General features: G+C 46.2%; 2 protein-coding genes across 2 annotated transcripts in view; one reads left to right on the forward strand and one right to left on the reverse strand.

Annotated features, from left to right (window-relative positions):
- The window catches only part of LOC144484176 (uncharacterized), an 82,987-nt gene that overhangs the window by 44,885 nt on the left and 18,301 nt on the right, over positions 1–19,801 (forward strand). The window contains exon 8 of the mRNA XM_078202717.1: positions 16,166–16,532. Within this exon, the coding sequence (XP_078058843.1) occupies positions 16,166–16,532 (367 nt within the window). The remainder of the gene's footprint in view (positions 1–16,165; positions 16,533–19,801) is intronic.
- LOC144484140 (uncharacterized) lies at positions 2,667–5,288 on the reverse strand. The gene is made up of 3 exons (XM_078202679.1): positions 4,110–5,288; positions 3,966–3,988; positions 2,667–3,921 (listed from the first exon to the last, which is right to left on the reverse strand). Exons 1-3 carry the CDS (start codon positions 5,286–5,288, stop codon positions 2,667–2,669), a joined length of 2,457 nt encoding a protein of 818 aa, XP_078058805.1.

Raw genomic sequence — 19,801 nt, forward strand, 5'->3', positions numbered from 1 at the left:
TTTCACTTAATAAAATGTCCTAAGCAGTTTCACAGAACCATAAGGACATATTGGGTCGGATGATCCAAAGTCTTGGTCAAAGAGATCAGTTATAAGGAGAGTCTTTAAGGAGGAAAGTGAAGTGGAAAGACGGAGAGGTTCAGGGAGGAAATTCCAGAGTTTGGGGTCCAGGCAGCTGAAAACACGGCTACCAATGGTGGAGTGATTAAAATTAGGGATAAAGGACACCCAGGAATGTAAATTCATCTTCAGTTTATTGTCATTTTCTCCTTCCTTACTCCAGTTTTTTTCTTTTTTCAAACCTTCGATTGCAAGTCCCAGCTCCTCAAACCTGGCACTGAATTTCCTTTCTCACTGCACTGTGTAATTTCCTGAATTAATCCCTGCTGTCTGTGTTGAATGAATCTATCTCAGTAACGAATGTTGATCTGTTTGCTCCGCACCCACAGGGCTCCATCTGTTTGCTCCGCACCCACAGGGCTCCATCTGTTTGCTCCGCACCCACAGGGCTCCATCTGTTTGCTCCGCACCCACAGGGCTCCATCTGTTTGCTCCGCACCCACAGGGCTCCATCTGTTTGCTCCGCACTCACAGGGCTCCATCTGTTTGCTCCGCACCCACAGGGCTCCATCTGTTTGCACCGCACCCACAGGGCTCCATCTGTTTGCTCCGCACCCACAGGGCTCCATCTGTTTGCTCCGCACCCACAGGGCTCCATCTGTTTGCTCCACACCCACAGGGCTCCATCTGTTTGAAGCCACAAACAGAAAGGTCCAGTTTTCTCCTGGAGTTTGACACAAAGCAGCTTTCACAATGATGCAGAGCTCAGCCCCGCCCCTCATTTACTCTGGTTGGAGGACCAGCCGCTCCCGCTCGGTACTCCAGCCCCGCCCCCTCTTGCTATTGGTCCGGAGCTGCCATCAATCACTCGGGTATTGTGACCTGTCAATGACCGAGCATGCGCCATCCACCCGGCCAGCCTGCGGCAGATAGAACAGTTTCTACAGCGCGGGGGATTGTGGACAATCTGGCTGCCATTACAGATGGACTCTCAGTTAGTCTTTGTTTGAATGTGGGAAAGTGAGGATGAGATCCTACCATAGGTCATCACAGTGGTTAAGACTGCTGTCTCACAGCACCAGGGACCCGTGTTCAATTCAGTCCTTGGGTCATTGTCCGTATGGAGTTTACATATTCTCACCGTGTCTGTGTGCGTTTCCTCTGGATGCTCCGGTTTCCTCCCACAGTCCATAGATGTGCAGGTTAGGTTGATTGGCCATTCTAAATTGAGCCTGGTGTCAGGGGGATTAGCATGGGTAAGTGGGGATAGGGCCTAGTTGGGATTGTGGTCGGTGCAGACTCGATGGGCAGAATGGCCTCCTTCTGCATTGTAGGGATTCTCTGAAAAAGTACATATGCACATACGAATTAGGAGCAGGCCACCCAGCTTTTCGAGGCTATTACATCATTCAATATGATCATGGCTGATCTGATTATAACCCCAACCCCACTTTCCTTCCTCCCCGCCCCCCACCCCCTCCCCCTACCTCACTCTGAAAAATTTCACCATAGGGTACAAAGCCCAAGTTCCAGCTCCGACCATTCACACCGTGTGATGATTGTTCATGTCCATCCTGACAATCAACCTCTGTCAATATGTCAGTAACAAACCCACACACCATTGTTTGCTAGTTTCCCATTTCAAATATTTAATGGAGTCAGGGTAACACCTGGAAAGTGAGAACAATCCCAGTTTACGTGGGTAAGTTTGGCGATCAGCAATTTGGGGTTGATGGCCAATTGTTACAGCACAGAGGGTGGCCATTCAGCCCTTTGAGCACACGGTGGGTCTGATGGACAAGATGGGCATGAAGGGATATGAGAGAGAAACTAGGGGAAGATGTGGGTTCAGGGCTCAGACAAGGGGAAACTGTAGAAGCCGTTCAGCCCAATGGGCCAGTGGAAGGGAGGGACGCAGCAGAGGCAGCTGATCAGATTGTCTCAATCTTAGTGACAGAGAAGCTCCATGAGCTCCTCACACTTTTTGTTGGAGGTGAGGATGGAGGAGACAGGGGAGGGGAGAGACCTTCTGACTTGATGTCGGAGATAGTAAAAAGAATACAAGTTTATTTGATGCAAAGTTGACTTATTTGACTTTTAGCAAGAGGATCAGCCCCTATAACTAGGGTGGGGTTTACTAACGTCAGCAGAAACAGACCCCAATTAACATGATTCAATCCTGAACATGATCAACAGCAAAGTCTGATCACTGTAGTTAATTGTGAACTCGCTGGTATCTCAGCACATGGGATAAATAAGCAAATTCCTTCCCACATTCAAGGCAGGTGGAGGCTCTCCGCACTGTGAAATTTCCGGTGTACAGTAAGTTGAAATGATTTCTTGGACGCATCTGCAGTGAAAGCACCTGAACGGTATCTCATCATTATGAACATGTAGATGTTGCAGTTCCCAGGAACATTTATTGTACTTCCCACAGTCCCGGCATTTAAAGGGTTTTGTCCAATGTGAAATTACTGGTGAATCGAAGCAGGCAGGATGACTGAGAGAATCCATTTTCTCATGTAGAGCAGATGGACAGCACCTCCCTAGTGTGAACTCTCTGGTGTTTCAGCAGACTGGATAACTGAGTGAATCTCTTCCCACACTCAGAGCCACATGGATGGTCTCTCCTCAGTGTGAAGTCGCTGGTGTCTCAGCAAGTCATTTGACTGGGTGAATTCCTTCCCACACTGGGAGCAGGTGAATGGTTTCTCCCCAGTGTGAACTCGTTGGTGTCTTACCAGGTGTGATAACTGAGCGAATCCCTTCTCACACACAGTGCAGGGGAACGGCCTCTCCCCTGAGTGAACTCGCTGGTGTCTCTGTAGATGTGGTAACTGAGTGAATTTCTTCCCACAATTGAGGCAGGTGAACGGCCTCTCTCCAGTGTGAACTCGCTGGTGTTGCAGCATGTTGGTGGAATTAATAAAACCCTTCCCACACTCTGAGCAGAGGAAGGGCCTCTCCCCAATGTGAACCCGTTGGTGTGTCATCAGGTTGCATAACTCAGTGAATCCCTTCCCACACTCGGAGCAGAGGAATGGCCTCTCTCTAGTGTGGACTCGCTGGTGTCTCAGCAGGTTGGTTGACTGGGTAAATCCCTTCCCACACTCGGGACAAGTGAACTGCCTCTTCACATTGCGACCTTGCTGGCGTGTCAGCAGGTTGGATGACTGAGTGAATCCCTTTCCACACTTGGGGAAAGTGAGGAGCCTTTCCCCAGAGTGAGTGCATTGGTGTTCAGTGAGGTCAGACGATCGCATGAACGCAGCCCCACAGTGAGAGCACCTGAATAGTCTCTCGTCAGTGTGAACACATTGATGGGACACCAATTCCACAGAACTTTGAAAACAAGTCCCACTGTCTGGACATTTCAAAGGTCTTTCAGCAGTGTCGTCTCGCTCGTCTGTCAGCAGATTAGATAATGGAATGAATCCCTTCCCAGACTCTGTGCAGGTAACTGGACTTTCCTCAGTGCGAACTCTGTGGCATCCCTGCTGGCTGGATGACTGAATGACTCCCTTCCCAGACTCAGAGCAGGTAACTGGACTTCCCTCAATGCAGGTAACTGAACTTCCCTCAGTACAGGTAACTGAACTTCCCTCAATGCAGGTAACTGAACTTTCCTCAGTACAGGTAACTGAACTTCCCTCAGTGCAGGTAACTGAACGTCCCTCAGTGCAGGTAACTGAACTTTCCTCAATGCAGGTAACTGAACTTCCCTCAGTACAGGTAACTGAACTTTCCTCAGTACAGGTAACTGAACTTTCCTCAGTACAGGTAACTGAACTTCCCTCAGTACAGGTAACTGAACTTCCCTCAGTACAGGTAACTGAACTTTCCTCAGTACAGGTAACTGAACTTTCCTCAGTACAGGTAACTGAACTTTCCTCAGTGCAGGTAACTGAACTTCCCTCAGTGCAGGTAACTGAACTTTCCTCAGTACAGGTAACTGAACTTTCCTCAGTACAGGTAACTGAACTTTCCTCAGTGCAGGTAACTGAACTTTCCTCAATGCAGGTAACTGAACTTTCCTCAATGCAGGTAACTGAACTTCCCTCAGTACAGGTAACTGAACTTCCCTCAGTGCAGGTAACTGGACTTTCCTCAATCTGAACTCTCCGGTGTCCCTGCTCCTTGGATGACTGAATGACTCTCTTTCCAGACTCAGTACAGGTAACTGGACTTCCCTCAGTCTGAACTCTCCGGTGTCCTTGCTGGCTGGATGAGATTGTGACTCCCTTCCCAGGCTCGGTGCAGGTCAAAGTTCTTGCTTCAGTGTGAACTCGCTTGTGCCCCTGCCAGCTGGATGAGGTAGTGAATCCCTTCCCACACTCAGAGCAGATAAATGGTCTCTCCCCAGTGTGAATTCTCTGGTGATCCAATAGGTTGGATGACCGAGTGAATCCCTTCCCACACTCAGAGCAGGTAAATGGTCTCTCCCCAGTGTGCACTCGATCGTGTCTGAGCAGGTCATTTGATTGAGTGAACCCCTTTCCACACACAGAACAGATGAATGGCTTCTCCCCAGTGTGAACTCGTTTGTGTCTCAGTAGGTCATTTGCTTGAGTGAATCCCTTTCCACACTCGGAGCAGGTGAATGGCCTTTCCCCCGTGTGAACTCGCTGGTGTCTTAGCCGGTGAGATAACTGAGTGAATTCCTTCCCACACTGAGAGCAGGTAAATGGCCTCTCCCCAGTGTGAACCCGCTGGTGTGTCTGCAGATGGGATGACTGAGTGAATCCCTTCCCACACACAGAGCAGGTGAACGGAGTATCCCCAGTGTGAACTCGTTGGTGTCTCTGCAGGTTGGATGAATTCATGAATCCTTTGCCACATGCAGGGCAGGTGAAAGGCCTCTCTCCAGTGTGAACTCGCTGGTGTGTCAGCAAATTAGTTGAATTAATGAATCCCTTCCCACATTCCGAGCAGGTGAACAGCCTCTCCCCAGTGTGAATGTGTTGGTGTGTTAGCAGGCAGGATAACTGAGTGAATCCCTTCCCACACACAGAGCAGGTAAATGGCCTCTCCCCAGTGTGAACTCGCTGGTGTCTGAGAAGGGTAAATGATCGAGTAAATCCTTTCCCACAAACACTGCAAATGAACAGCCTCCCTCCAGTGTGAGCTCGCTGGTGTTTCAAAAGGGCAGATGATTGGCTGAATCTTTGTCCACACACAGAACACGTGTATAGTTTCTCTCCACTGTGAATGGTGCTTTTTCCTTCCATGTTGAAAGTCCTATGATATTCAGGTTATGACAAATTGGACGATTCTCAGATTCTGGTGTGATGTTTGATTTGAGTTTTCCACTTGTAAATCCTCCTCTTCTACAATCCTGTGATTTAAAACAAAAAAAAGGGAGTGAGAGAGAGTTCACAAAAACATAAAGGCAGGTTGAGAAATTGAGCTGAATGAATGTGGTAATTTGTGGGGCCAGCAGGAGGAAAAAGTGATCATGAAAACTGCTCAATTTTCACAAAAACCCAACTGGTTCACCAATGCCCTTCAGGGAAGGGAGGTGCCAACCAGTGTGGGTCTACACATGATGATTGGATCTATGGGAGGAGAGAGAAAGATGTTGGAGAGGCAGGAGGTGAAGTATAGGGATTTTATTTACCCATCACTAACCAGAACCTTGACAGAATCTTCCAATCCCTCAAACTCCACCCCCAAGAAGGATCAGAGGAGCTGATCTGTGGAGAGAGAACAGAGCCAACATTTCAAACTTTGGCTCCATCTCCACAGATGCTGTCTGACCTGTTGAGATTTTCCAGCTCTTTGTTTTTGTTTCATAATTGGTCAATCTTGTTTCTAAAGTTGGCTCTGTGAGCAATGCCTACAATAAAATACCAGCAAAATATTGCAGCTGCTGGATATCTGAAATAAACACAAAAAATGCTGGAAATACTCAGCAGGTCAGACAGTGGGTAAGATTCCCCGGCCTCCCAGCAGTGTGTTTCCCGCGGACGGGAAAAGACGCGATGTTTGCTAGCAGCAGGATTCTCTGGTCCCACTGCTGTCGATGGGAATTCCCATGAACATCACCCCATGCCAGTGGGATACCCATGGGCGGGGGTGTGCTGCCAGCAGGTATGCAGAATCCCACGGCATGAATGGCCAGAGAATTCTGGTCAGAATCTGTGGAGAGAGAAACAGAGGAAAGGTGGTAGAGGCAGGAAATCTCACAAGTAAAAAGTATGTCATTGAGTCATAGAGGTTTACAGCATGGAAACAGGAACCTAACTCATCCATGCCGCCCTTTTTTTAAACCACTAAGCTAGTCCCAATTACCCACGTTTGGTCCATATCCCTCTACAGCCATCTTATCCACGTAACTGTCTAAACGCTTTTTAACAGACAAAATTGTACCTGTCTCTACTACTACCTCTGGCAGCTTGTTCCAGACACTCACCACCCTCTGAGTGAAACAAATTGTCCCTCTGGACACTTTTGTATCTCTCCCCTCTCACCTTAAACCTATGCCCTCTAGTTTTACCTTTGGGAAAAGATGTTGACTATCTAGCTGATCTAGGCCCCTCATTATTTTATAGACCTCTATAAGGTCACCTCTCAGCCTCCGACACTCCAGAGAAAAAAATCCCAGTCTATCCAGCTCTCCTGATAACTCAAACCATCAAGTCCCATTGGAATCCTAGTAAATCTTTTCTGCATTCTTTTTTGTTTAATGATATCCTTTCTATAATAGGGTGACCAGAACTGTACACAGTATTCCAAGCGTGGCCTTACCAATGTCTTGTACAAATTCAACAAGACGTCCCAACTCCTGTATTCAATGTAGACGGCTTTTGAAATACCACAGCACACGAGGCCATGGATCAAGTGCTGGAAAATGCGAGCTAGCTGTTTGCTGGCTGGCACAGACAGGATCATTCTTTCTGAGCTGTCAGACTCTGAGCAACATTCTCTCCTCCTGCTGACAGGGCTGTCCACGCATGCGCACCGCTGCACACTGCCCCCTCTCAAGATGGCGGCTGTTTAACCAGGGTCTGTAACGGCTGGAAGCAGTGTGATTCCGGACAACCGCGGGGCTGGCCTCGAGCTTCTTATTCGGGGTTTAATGCTTTCACTTGGTATTTATAAAGCTTTTCCGATCACCCCCCTGCGCCCTACGATCGCTCGGACACGCCGCTACCTTACCCGTTGCAGAGACAAGAAAGAAGCAACTTCCTTTCCCGAGCACTCCCAATGCGCATGCTCCAGACAAGGGGCAGTACTGCGCCTGCGCAGTGCTCTCGTGTTGATAGGAGACATTCACCGCCGCTAGCGATGCTGGGTAAACACCCCGCCATTGAACAGAACAAATAGTTTTTTGATTTGATTTATTATTCCCACATGTATTAGTATCCAGTGAAAAGTATTCTTTCTTGCGCTATATAGACAAAACATATCATACATAGAGAAGGAAAGGAGAGGATGCAGAATGTAGTGTTACAGTCATAGCTAGGATGCAGAGAAGGATCAACTTAAGACAAGGTAGGTCTATTCAAAAGTCTGATGGCAGCAGGGAAGAAGCTGTTCTTGAGTCGGTTGGTATGTGACTGCAGACTTTTGTATCTTTTTCCTGAAGGAAGAAGGTGGAAGAGAAGAGAATGTTCGGGGTGCGTGGGGCTATTAATTATGCTGGCTGCTTTGCTCACCTGAAGAAGGGGCTCAGAGCCTCGAAAGCTTGTGTGGCTTTTGCTACCAAATAAACCTGTTGGACTTTAACCTGGTGTTGTTAAACTTCTTACTGTGTTTACCCCAGTCCAACGCCGGCATCTCCACATCTTGCCAGAAGTGTAGACAGAATCAAAGGATGGGAGACTGGTTTGCGTGATGGATTGAGCTTAATTCACGATCTTCGGTAGTTTCTTGTGGTCTTGGGCAGAGCAGGAGCCATGCCAAGTTGTAATGCAACCAGAAAGAATGACTTCCATGGTGCATCTGTAAAAGTTGATGAGAGTCGTAGCTGACATGCCAAATTTCCTTAGTCTTCTGAGAAAGTAGAGGAGTTGGTGGGCTTTCTTCACTATAGTGTTGGACCAGGACAGGTTGGTGATCCGGACACCTAAAAACTTGAAGATCTCAACCCTTGCTACTTCGTCCCTGTTGCTGTAGACAGGGGCATGTTCTCCTCTACACTTTCTGAAGTCAATGACAATCTTCTTCATTTTGTTGACATTGAGGGAGAGATTATTGTTGCCGCACCAGTTCACCAGATTCTCTATCTCAGTCCGGTATTCTGTCTCATCATTGTTTGAGATCCGACCCACCATCCGGTGGTGTCGTCAGCAAACTTGAAAATCGAGTTGGAGGGAAATTTGGCCACACAGTCACAGATGTATCAGAAGTGTAATAGGGGGCTGAGAACACAGCCTTCTGGGGCACCAGTGTTGTGGATGATCTTGGAGGAGGTGTTGTTGCCTATCATTACTAATTGTGGTCTATGGGTTTGGAAGTTCAGGATCCAATCGCAGAGGGAGGAGCCGAGGCCCAGGCCACGGAGTTTGGAGATGGGTTTTGTAGGAATAATGGTGTTGAAGGCTGAGCTGTCAATAAATAGGAGTCTGACATCAGTGTGTTTGTCATCTCGATGTTCCAGGGTTGAGTGCAGGGCCAGGGAGATGGCGTCTGCTGTGGACCTGTTGCGGTGCGAGGCAAACTGTAGTGGATCCAGGCAGTCCGGGAGGCTGGAATTGATTCGTGCCATGACTAACCTTTCAAAGCATTTCATAATGATGGATATCAGAACCACTGGATGATAGTCATTAAGGCATGCTGCTTGGCTTTTCTTTGGCTTTACTGAGGTTCATTAGCAAACTTGAAAATCGAGTTGGAGTGATTTCTCTGTGATTATTGGGTGAAAAACGGCGCTGAAGGACCATTAATAAAATTAGGGAACATAGAAATTAAAATGCAAGGTCTATTATCCAAGTTCAAAGAAGGGGGCTTGGAACTGTCAGAAATCGAGAATCAGCAAAACGGTGGAAATAATTGTAAACATCCATGATAGTCACAAATGAACTCACTAATATTTCGGCAGGTGTGATTAACAAGTGAATCTCTACCTATACATGGGACAGTGGTTAGCACTGCTGCCTGACAGCACCAAGGGCCCAGGTTCAATTGCCAACTTGGGTCGCTGTCTGTGTGGAGTTTGCATGTTCTCCCTGTGTCTGCGTGGGTTTCCTCTGGGTGCTCTGGTTTCTTCCCACAGTCCAAAAGACGTGCTGATTAGGTGCATTGGCCATTCTAAATTCTCCCTCAGTGCACCTGAACAGGCGCTGGAGTGTGGCGACTTGAGGATTTTCACAGTAACTTCATTGCAGTGTTGATGTTAGCCTACTTGTGACACTAATAAACAAACTTTAAACTTGAAACATATAAACAGCGTCTCTCCCATAAGAATATGCTGTCCATGCATGAAAGCCTTTGAATCCTTAATGTGTGAACAGTTGGGAAAATAACAAAACGAGCTCACTAACGTGAAATATGTGAGTGGTCTCTCTCCAACAGCTGTTCTGTCAGTAAATGGGATGATCGAGTGCTTCTCTTCCCACATTCAGCTGCTGAGTGGTCAATCTGCTGTGTGACTGTATCGTCTGTTCTGAGCTCAGACAGGGAATTCAGTCTTTTTCCACAGGATATTACTTGCATTTTTATAGCACCTGAACAATAATCAAAACGTTTCAAAGGAGTGTTAATTGTCCCTATCTTAAAATAGCTGATTGCTGACATTTTGATAGTTGTGTCTCCAATTTAATCCCAAAACATTGCTGTTATTCCCATATAATCAACACAGAAATGCACAGATTTTACCGACATAAATCAATGGCACTGAAAAATGGTGTAAAACATTCCGTAACAGTGTTGATTGTGAAACTGCAGATCCTTTGGCACCCTCAGCTAGGAAAACACAATAAATGCACTTTGTTTGTATATTCCATGTTTATTACATCGCACATGTATTTTAATCATTTTTTTTAGCTAATTGTCTCCAAGACACATTTATTCCAGTACTATTAATGATCGATATTTCATGTCACCCAGTTTTTTATCACTCCAGCAGTCAACCAACCTCAGTCTTGTGTTCATGTGTCCTTTCTCACTGCTGTTTCTCTCACTGCTGTTTCCCCTATTGCTTTCTTCCCTAGACTATTTCTAAATCAATTTCCCATTGGCTTTATGTAGCACCATCCTGATCATACAGACAATGTTCCCAGAGTTGTTAAGGATGTAAGATGTTCCAAGCAGTATGATATATACGTTCTATCTGCGATGTGTCTGCCAGGTTTGCCAATCTCTCTGACCTCCTGAAGTTTGTTACTGTTCTCCTCACTGTTTCCTATATCTCCATTTTCCCCAGTCTCTGTCCTCCTGAAGTTTGTTATTAACCTTTCCATCTATTTTTCCATTTCTTCCAATCTCTCTCTGTTCTCCTGAAGTGTTATTATCCTCCTCACTATTTCTCGTATATCTGAGTTTTGAATCCTGTGAAAAAATTGAAGTTCTGTCCTGTGTTCCAAGTCCAGGTATGAATATGTATCAATGAGAGCAATGGTGCCAACACTGAGCCCTGGGGGTCACACTGCTGAAAACTTCCCTCCACTCTGAAAAACAAACTTCTCCTTTCTGGCCCTGAATGTATTTCATATCTTTGGAGGCCTATGACTAGTGGCGTGCCTCAGGGGTCGGTGTTGGGAGCCTTGTTATTCACCCAATACAGCAAGAAGCTATAAAAGGTCGTGAATTAAGCCCAATCCATCACGCAAACCAGCCTCCCATCCATTAACTCTGCCTACACTTCCCGCTGCCTCGGCAAAGCAGCAGCATAATTAAGGACCCCGCGCACCACGGGCATACCCTCTTTGATTTGATTTTGATTTGGTTTGATTTATTATTGTCACATGTATTAACATACAGTGAAAAGTATTGTTTCTTGCACGCTATACAGACAAAGCATACCGTTCATAGAGAAGGAAAGAAGAGGGTGCAGAATGTAGTGTTACAGTCATAGCTAGGGTGTAGAGAAAGATCAACTTAATGCAAGGTAAGTCCATTCAAAAGCCTGACAGCAGCGGGGAAGAAGCTGTTCTTGAGTCAGTTGGTACACGACCTCAGACTTTTGTATCTTTTTCCCAAAGGAAGAAGGTGGAAGAGAGAATGTCCGTGATGCGTGGGGTCCTTAATTATGCTGGCTGCTTTGCCGAGGCAGCGGGAAGTGCAGACAGAGTCAATGGATGGGAGGCTGGTTTGCGTGATGGATTGGGCTACATTCACGACCTTTTGTAGTTCCTTGCGGTGTTGGGCAGAGCAGGAGCCATGCCAAGCTGTGACACAGCAGAAAGAATGCTTTCTATGGTGCATCTGTTAAAGTTGGTGAGAGTCGTAGCTGACATGCCAAATTTCCTTAGTCTTCTGAGAAACTATAGTGTCGGCATGGGGGGACCAGGACAGATTGTTGGTGATCTGGACACCTAAAAACTTGAAGTTCTCGACCCTTTCTACTTCATCCCCATTGATGTAGAAAGGAGCATGTTTTCATTTACGCTTCCTGAAGTTGATGACAATCTCCTTTGTTTTGTTGAAATTGAGGGAGAGATTTTTGTTGCCGCACCAGTTCACCAGATTCTCTATCTCATTCCTGTACTCTGTCTTGTCATTGTTTGAGATCTATCCCACTACGGTGGTGTCATCATCAAACTTGAAAATTGAATTGGAGGGGAATTTCTCCGCACAGTCATAGGTGTATCAGGAGTATAGTAGGGGGCTGAGAACACAGCCTTGTGGGGCACCAGTGTTGAAGATGATCGTGGGGTAGGTGCTGTTGCCTATCCTTACTGATTGTGGTCTATGAGTTAGGAAGTTCAGGATCCAGTCGGAGAAGGAGGTGCCGAGGCCCAGGCCACGGAGTTTGGAGATGAGTTTCGTGGGAATAATAGTGTTGAAGGCTGAGCTGTAGTCAATAAATAGGAGTCTGACATAGGTGTCCTTGTTATCTCGGTGTCCCGGGATTGAGTGTAGGGCCAGGGAAATGGCATCTGCTGTGGACCTGTTGCGGTGGTAGGCAAACTGTAGTGGATCCAGGTAGTCCGGGAGGCTGGAATTGATTTGTGCCATGACTAACCTTTCGAAGCACTTGATAATGATGGATGTCAGAGCCACCGGCCGATAGTCATTAAGGCATGCTGCTTGATTTTTCTTAAGTACCGGGATTATGGTCATCTTCTTGAAGCAGATGGGGACCTCAGATTCTTGTAAAGAGAGGTTGAAGATGTCTGTGAATACCTCTGCCAGCTAATCCATGCAGGATCTGAGTGCATTTCCGGGTACCCCACCTGGGTCAGTTGCTTTCCGTGGGTTGACCTTCAAGAAAGCTGCTCTGACATCTGAAGTGGTGACCCCCAGATACAGGTTCATCCAGGGCTTCCAGGGTGGAGGGCATGCTCTCGCTGACCACTTTCTCAAAACGGACGTAGAATGCATTGATCTCATCAGGGAGGGGTGCGTTGGAGCCGGCAATTTTACATGCCTTCATCTTGTAGCCTGTTATGTCTTGCAGACCTTGCCATAATTGGGGTCGGTGTGGCTAGCCTGGGACTCTAACTTGGTCTGGTATTGTCTTTTCGCATCTTTGATGGATCTCCTTCGATCGTATCTGGCTTTCTTGTGTAGGTCAGTGTCCACCTTCCACCTTCTTCTGTCGGGAAAAAGATATAAAATCTTGAAGTCACATACCAACCGACTCAAGAACAGCTTCTTCTCTGCTGCCATCAGATTTTTGAATGGAATTACCTCGCACTAAGTTGATCTTTCTCTACACCCTAGCTATGACTGTAACACTACATTCTGCACTATCTCCTTTCCTTCTGCATGAATGTTATGCTTTGTCTGTATAGCGCGCAAGAAACAATACTTTTCACTGTATATATTTGACAATAAATCCAATCAAATCAAAACAAATTTGGATGTGAATGTACAATGCATGGTTAGTAAGTTTGTGGATGATACTAAGTTAGGAGTATTATTGATAGCGAAGATGTACAATGTCAATGGCACCTGCTAGGTATTGTGCAATACATCTAATCCTATCAGATTCGAGCAGCAAGGATTAGGGCCAAGGGAATATTGGACTGCAGAGTTACAATAACATGAGATTTTGTTTCTCCTTGTAAACTGTCTTAGAATTTCCTTCAATAACGAGACGATCACTATTTCCTTCAACAACTAGATGATCAATATGAGAGGATGAGCATTTCTGTAATTACAAAAGGAAAATTAGTGGCTGCAATTATCCTGAGATATTCTGCATTGTCTACTATCTCCAAATGGGCCTGATAACATAGGGTGGGAACGGAATGTTCAATGTTAGTGTTTGTTGTTGTTTCTGTGCTGAATGTAAGATTCTGTTTCAGAGAAGAAGGTAGAATATTGGATGGTCAAGACTGCTCGTTGTCCTTGGAGGGTCATTTTTCCTGAAATTTCTTGAACTTTGTGGCTTTATCCCGAATATTAGACAGATGGGTGAGCGTTGTCCGCCCCAAAGGACAGTAAGTGTCCCGTGTGTATATTTGTGTGTGAGTAAGTGTATCCATGAGTGTATGTGTGTATCGTGGAGTATATCTGCATATATCCTGTGTGCATGTACCTGTTGATATACGTGGGTTTCTGTGCATTGAGAAGATGTCCGTTTGTGTGTGACTGCGGGAGAGAGTGTGTGGGCCTCTGTGTTTAGCTGTGTGCTGCTTTTCATTAACTGTACTACAAGCCTTCCTCTCCAAACAAACAATGTGGTTCCTGAGAATTCCATGGAGTGATTTGAATGATGCAATTCGGAGATTCTCCATCCAGGGTGAAACCACAGGCTGCCCGTGTGCTGTGTAAAACTTGACATAGTAAGAAGTTTAACAACACCAGGTTAAAGTCCAACAGGTTTATTTGGTAGCAAAAGCCACACAAGCTTTCGGAGCTCTAACACTTGACATTGCAGAGGTGCTATTTCTCCCAGAATAACCTGGTGTCTGCTGCTTTTCAGATCCCTTCCTTTCCGCTCATCTGTTTGAAGCCACAAACAGAAAGGTCCAGTTTTCTCCTGGAGTTTGACACAAAGCAGCTTTCACAATGATGCAGAGTTTCAGCCAATGAGAGAGATCCGGGCTCAGCCCCGCCTCTCATTCACTCTGATTGGTTGGAGGACCAGCCGCTCCCGCTCGGTCCTCCAGCCCCGCCCCTCATTCACTCCGATTGGTTGGAGGACCAGCCATTCCCGCTCGGTCCTCCAGCACCGCCCCCTCTTCCTATTGGCCCGGAACTGCCGTCAATCAGTCCCCGGGCATTGTGATCTGGAGCATGCGCATTGTCATTGCTGTCCTTGGCGCTTGTTTGTCCCGGAGAAGCGGAGTCAGCGTTAGGCGGTGGCTGGGAGGATTTGGAAACACTTTGTGGATCCGCAAACCCTTCAGAATCATTGTCAGCTCCCTGGTCTGCAGCTGCGGGGCTTCTCCCTCCCTCCCTCCCGGGAACAGGCCCAGGTTAACGGCCCCATCCTGGCTCAGCCACTGGAGGATGGTTCACATCAGAGGATGGGGGAGGGGGACAATAAATAAGAGGTTACACTTTGGCCTCAAATCAATGAGGACTCTGATCTCTGGGAAGGAAGGAAACCCTGGGAGGTGGGCGGGGAGGATTCACAAACACCCGCTGGAGGCCCCAACACCCCCAATAAGACCCATTGGTTTTATTGTCAGTCTGCAGACAGCAGCTGGAGAACTGAACCCAGACAGAGGAGAGGGAGGGAGAAAACTGGGAGTGGAGGAAAGAAATGGTGAGATGGGTTTGGATTTCAGCCCAGGGAGGAGGGAGAGTGTGTGGGACGGGGATTTACTGATTTGGGGGAACAAGAAAGGAAAAAATGCTCCAGAGAAACTAGAATTGTCTGTTCAGAGTTTGTATCGTGTTCTGACAGTGATGACTTTTCTAAACTGTTTTTACAGGATATTGGAAGTGAAAGATTGGCAGATAGAAAACTCAAACCGGACATCACATCTGACAAAGTCATTCAGTTCCTTCGGAGCTGAATATCATTGGTCTTTGAATATAGAAAGAGAAATATTTGTCTGTTCTGCCTGTGGGCAAATAAATTAAACATCAGTATGACCAGAAAAGCATCGAGACAAACACACACCCGAGTGAGAGTGTTCCAGTGAACTGAATGTGGAAAGAGCTTTAACCAGTTACACAGCCTGAAAAAACATCACAGTTCACAGCAGGGTGAAACTACGTGTATGTTGTGTGTGTGGATGTGGCTTGAACTGATCATCCAACCTGGAGAAGCACAAGGACACCAGCACCATGGAGAAACCGTGGAAATGAGTGGATTGTGGGAAGGGATTCGGTTTCCCATCACAACTGGAAGTTCATCGGCGCAGTCACACTGGGGAGAGACCGTTCACCTGCTCTGTTTGTGGGAAGGGATTCACCCATTCATACAACCTTCTGACTCACCGACGGGTTCACACTGGGGAGAGGCTGTTCACTTACCCTGTGTGTGGGAAGGGATTCACTCGCTCATCCCACATTGTGACACACCAACTTGTTCACACAGATGAGAGAATGTTTACATGTTCTGACTGTGAGAAGAGTTTTAAATGCAAAAAAGATCTGCTGACGCACCAACGTATTCACACTGGGGAGAGACCATTCACCTGCTCTGTGTGTGGGAAAGGATTCATTCAGTCATCCCACCTGCAGACACATCAACTTGTTCACTCTGATAACAAACTTTTTAATTGTTCCCACTGTGCGAAGAGCTTTAAAAACAAAAAGGATCTGCTGATGCACCAATATACTCACACTGGGGAGAGGCCATTCACCTGCTGTGTGTGTGGGAAGGGATTCAGCCGTCCATCTGCCCTATTGAACCACCAGAGAATTCACACTGGGGAGAGGCCTTCACCTGCTCAGACTGTGGGAAGGGATTCATTAATTCATCCAACCTTCTGATACACCAGCAGCTCCATACAGGGGATCGACCGTTCACCTGCTCTGAATGTGGGAAGGGATTCACCCGTTCATACAACCTTCTGACACACCAGCAGGTTCACAGTGAGGAGAGGCCATTCACTTGCTCCGTGTGTGGGAAGGGATTCACTCGTTCATCCAACCTATTGAATCACCAGCGAGTTCACACTGGGGAGAGGCCGTTCACCTGCTCCATGTGTGGGAAGGGATTCAGTCAGTCATCCAACCTGCTGACACACCAGAGAGTTCACAGTGGGGAGAGGCCATTTACCTGCTCTGTCGTTGGGAAGGGATTTTCTCATTTATCTTATCTTCTGAAACACCAGCGAGTTCACACTGGGGAGAGGCCGTTCACCTGTAATGTCTGTGGAAAGGGATTTATTCAGTCATCCCACCTGCTAACACACCGGCGAGTTCACAAGGGACTGCAAGGTTTGGATTCTACACTTATTGATGCTGTTAATCATATCCAGGTCTGAATCATGTTCAGTCTGACTTTTTTCTTCTGTTGAGGTTTGATATTCTGAATAAATGTGAAATAGACATTTGATTGAATCATTGTTGTAGATTTTTGTCTTTTCCATTTGAGTGTTTAACGTCACCAGGCTGGAGCTCAGAAAGGGCAATCTGAGGGAGGATCATACAGTAGGAACAGAACTTCATTCTTGACCCAGTCCTTCAGGATCTCGCTGAGAGGGACAAACAGCACTTTGGTCTTTTTCGTCACTTTTCACTGACAGCAAAGTCCCCGCGTGGGTGAATCCTGAGGTGTGTAAAAAATGTGTCCCAGTCGTTCTTTTCCATGGTTCAGAGCTCCTAGACACGGAACAGAAGCTCCTTTACAACTGTGTTTAGAGTCAGGAAGAACAATGGTGAATGCTGGAAACGTGCTGTCAAAGATTGGTGTAAAACTGGGATCTATTCCTGACTGAGAGTGAAACGGCAGGTTTAGGTTTCTAAGCTAAAAATGAAAAAAAGTCTAAAACATTTTAATGCGTGTGTGTGTCAGTCCTGGTTTATTGAACAGAAACTGGCTTCAAATAAATTGGTTGAAGTCTGCATCAAAGTAGCAGCTGGAGACGTTCAAAGGAGCCTGTTAACTGCTGGGACAATGAGACAACAATTTGATTCCCAGATAGAGAAGGAGCTGCAGTGTGTGTCCAAGAATTCTCAGTTTTGTTGATGTGTGCTTCCCATACACTATCCTTTGAAATAAACCTCACTCCTATCAGCCTTTAACCATTATAAACAGAACAGAGAGAAGCTGAGCAGCATCAGAGCCCTGACTGACCATTTAAGAATGAGTGATGTGTTCAGCTGAAGTTTCCTGTTGGCAGTTTTCTGGGTGATCTCCTTATTTTGATCATTCTCAGTGACCCCTGGGTGTGAACCTGCTCTCCTCTCTTTCAGACATTCACTCACTAACATCTCTTCTCTCTCAGAAACTCAATCGCTCAACATCTCTCATCTCTCTCACACTCACTGAATTGTCTCTCTCTCTCTCCAGGCATTCACTCACACCTTACCTTCCACCTCTCTTACACTCTAACCTCACTCCTCTCTCACATTCACTTAATCTCTCTCCTCTCAGAAACTGTCTTCGTCACTTAATGTCTCTCTATCTTTCTTTCAAACACTCACTCATTTAACCTTCCTATTTCAGATAATGCTTAAACTTATTCATTGTTTTCTCTCTCTCATTACCTCTCTCTGAAAAAGCACAAACACACTTCATCTCTCTTCGTTGTCTGAGAAAACATCTAATTGATGGAGATTCAATCCTCTCTGTTTCTCTCTCCCACTTCCTCTGACAGGCCCTGACTCACTTTAAATCTCCTCTTTTCTAATAACCCTCTTTGGGAAAACTCATTTGTTCTCTAATTCCTCCTCACTTCTCCCAGTGATGACCCTCAGTCCATCTCCCAATTCAGTGAATGTGTTAAAAATCCATAATAATCTCCTTTCTTTATTGTTTAAAATAGGAATGGAGGTGAATGTAATGCTGAGACCGGCAGCAATCTGTGTGGTTGTTCTTGATGCTGTCAGAGTGAGTTCACCCTCACAGACAGGAAGACTGTTCATGGTGATAACATCAAACTGACACCGGCTGTTTCATTCTCAGGTATCACAACTTCCTGTTTCTCTGCTGCCAGTTCCAAACCTCACATCTCACTTCTGAGCAGAAAATAAATCCAGGGACAACAATCTGTTGAGAACATCTGTCAATGCGGCCTATATCTGTCCACAGAGTCAGGGCAGAGTCACACAGATCACATTGTGGTGACATTTACAAATGAGTCAGTTATTTCTGTTCAGAGTTTCCATTTGCAGATATAACCAGCTGTGTCTGTGGATCAGTTACTGAATCATAGAAACCCTCCAGTGCAGAAAGAGGCCATTCGGCCCATCGAGTCTGTACCGACCACAATCCCACCCAGGCCCTACCCCCATATCCCTACATATATTTACCCGCTAATCCCTCTAACCTACACATCTCAGAACACTAAGCGGCAATTTTAGCATGGCCAATCAGCCTAACCCACACATCTTTGGACTGTGGGAGGAAACCGGAGCACCCGGAGGAAACCCATGCAGACATGAGGAGAATGTGCAAACTCCACACAGACAGTGACCCGAGCCGGGAATCGAACCCAAGTCCCTGGAGCTGTAAAGCAGCAGTGCTAACCACTGTGCTTCCGTGCCGCCCACTGAGTTCCCTCTGCTCTGCCGTGGAGATGCCGACTCTGCTCCCCATAGCTGGGAACTGATAGCCTGCTCCCCTAAATTCTATATCATTCTCTCTGTATTACTTGTTTCCTCTGTTTCTCAGCTTTTATCTTTGACCGCCTCATCTTTCTGCTTTTTAAAATCTTTCTCAATTTTTCTCTTAGTCTTTCTGTCTCTCCCTCTGTAAGTCTCTCAGGCTCTGTGTGTTCCTATTTGGTCAAGATGTTCAAAATCATGAAGAGTTTCTGATTGATTATAGAAGGAATGACAGGGAGAAAAGCAGAAAAACCCGGCAGGTCCGGCGGCATCTGTTCAGAGAGTTAACATTTTGAGTCCATATAATTCTTCAGGGCAGGAAAAACATGGGTTATCCATCTTAGACTAGGGAATGTGATGGGGAGATTTAATAGAGGTGTTTAAAATGACAAATGATTTATGATAGTGTCAATGGAGAGAAATTATCTCCCAGGAGCAGGAGGGTCTGTCGATGGAGAGAATCGATTTCCTCGGTGCAGGAGGGTCTGTAAGCAGAGGATACAGAGATTTAATATAATTGACAACGGAACTGGAGGGGGTGATAAGGAGAATTTTTTACACAATAACTTGATATGATCTGGAATGCACAAACTGACAGGTGCCAGAAGCAGGTTTAATAGTAACTTTCAAAGGGAATTGGATAAATACTTGCAGAAGGTAAATTGGCAGAGTTATGGTGAATGGGATTAATTGGACAGTTCACTCATCTTGGTGACATTCTGAATGTTTCTCTCCTGAGGTTTTAATATTTGATCTTTTCAGTCACAATGTATCTCAAACAGAAGATTTAAACATTGGGTTTGATGAGCTGTCCGATCTGTTTCCTGTGTGTAACTTGAGAACTGCAGATAGCCATCAGAAGGAACTGATTATTTTCAGTTCCTCGAACAGATACACCTCAGATATCAGAAATCCCTGGAGTTCCCCATGTCCTCATTATTCTCGCCTCGAGTATAAC

Source organism: Mustelus asterias, unplaced genomic scaffold (genome assembly GCF_964213995.1).
Source record: "Mustelus asterias unplaced genomic scaffold, sMusAst1.hap1.1 HAP1_SCAFFOLD_94, whole genome shotgun sequence".
Classification (NCBI taxonomy): Eukaryota; Metazoa; Chordata; class Chondrichthyes; order Carcharhiniformes; family Triakidae; genus Mustelus; species Mustelus asterias.

Bases quoted from the DNA above. Each gene is read 5' to 3' on its own strand.
- LOC144484140 (XM_078202679.1), bottom strand. From the start codon at position 5,288: ATGGAAGGAAAAAGCACCATTCACAGTGGAGAGAAACTATACACGTGT. The intron at 3,989-4,109 runs GTTACCTGCATT...AGGAAAGTTCAG, and splicing joins CCTGTACTGAGGGAAGTTCA to TTACCTGCACTGAGGGAAGT. The intron at 3,922-3,965 runs GTTACCTGCACT...TACTGAGGAAAG, and splicing joins CCTGCACTGAGGGAAGTTCA to TTCAGTTACCTGTACTGAGG.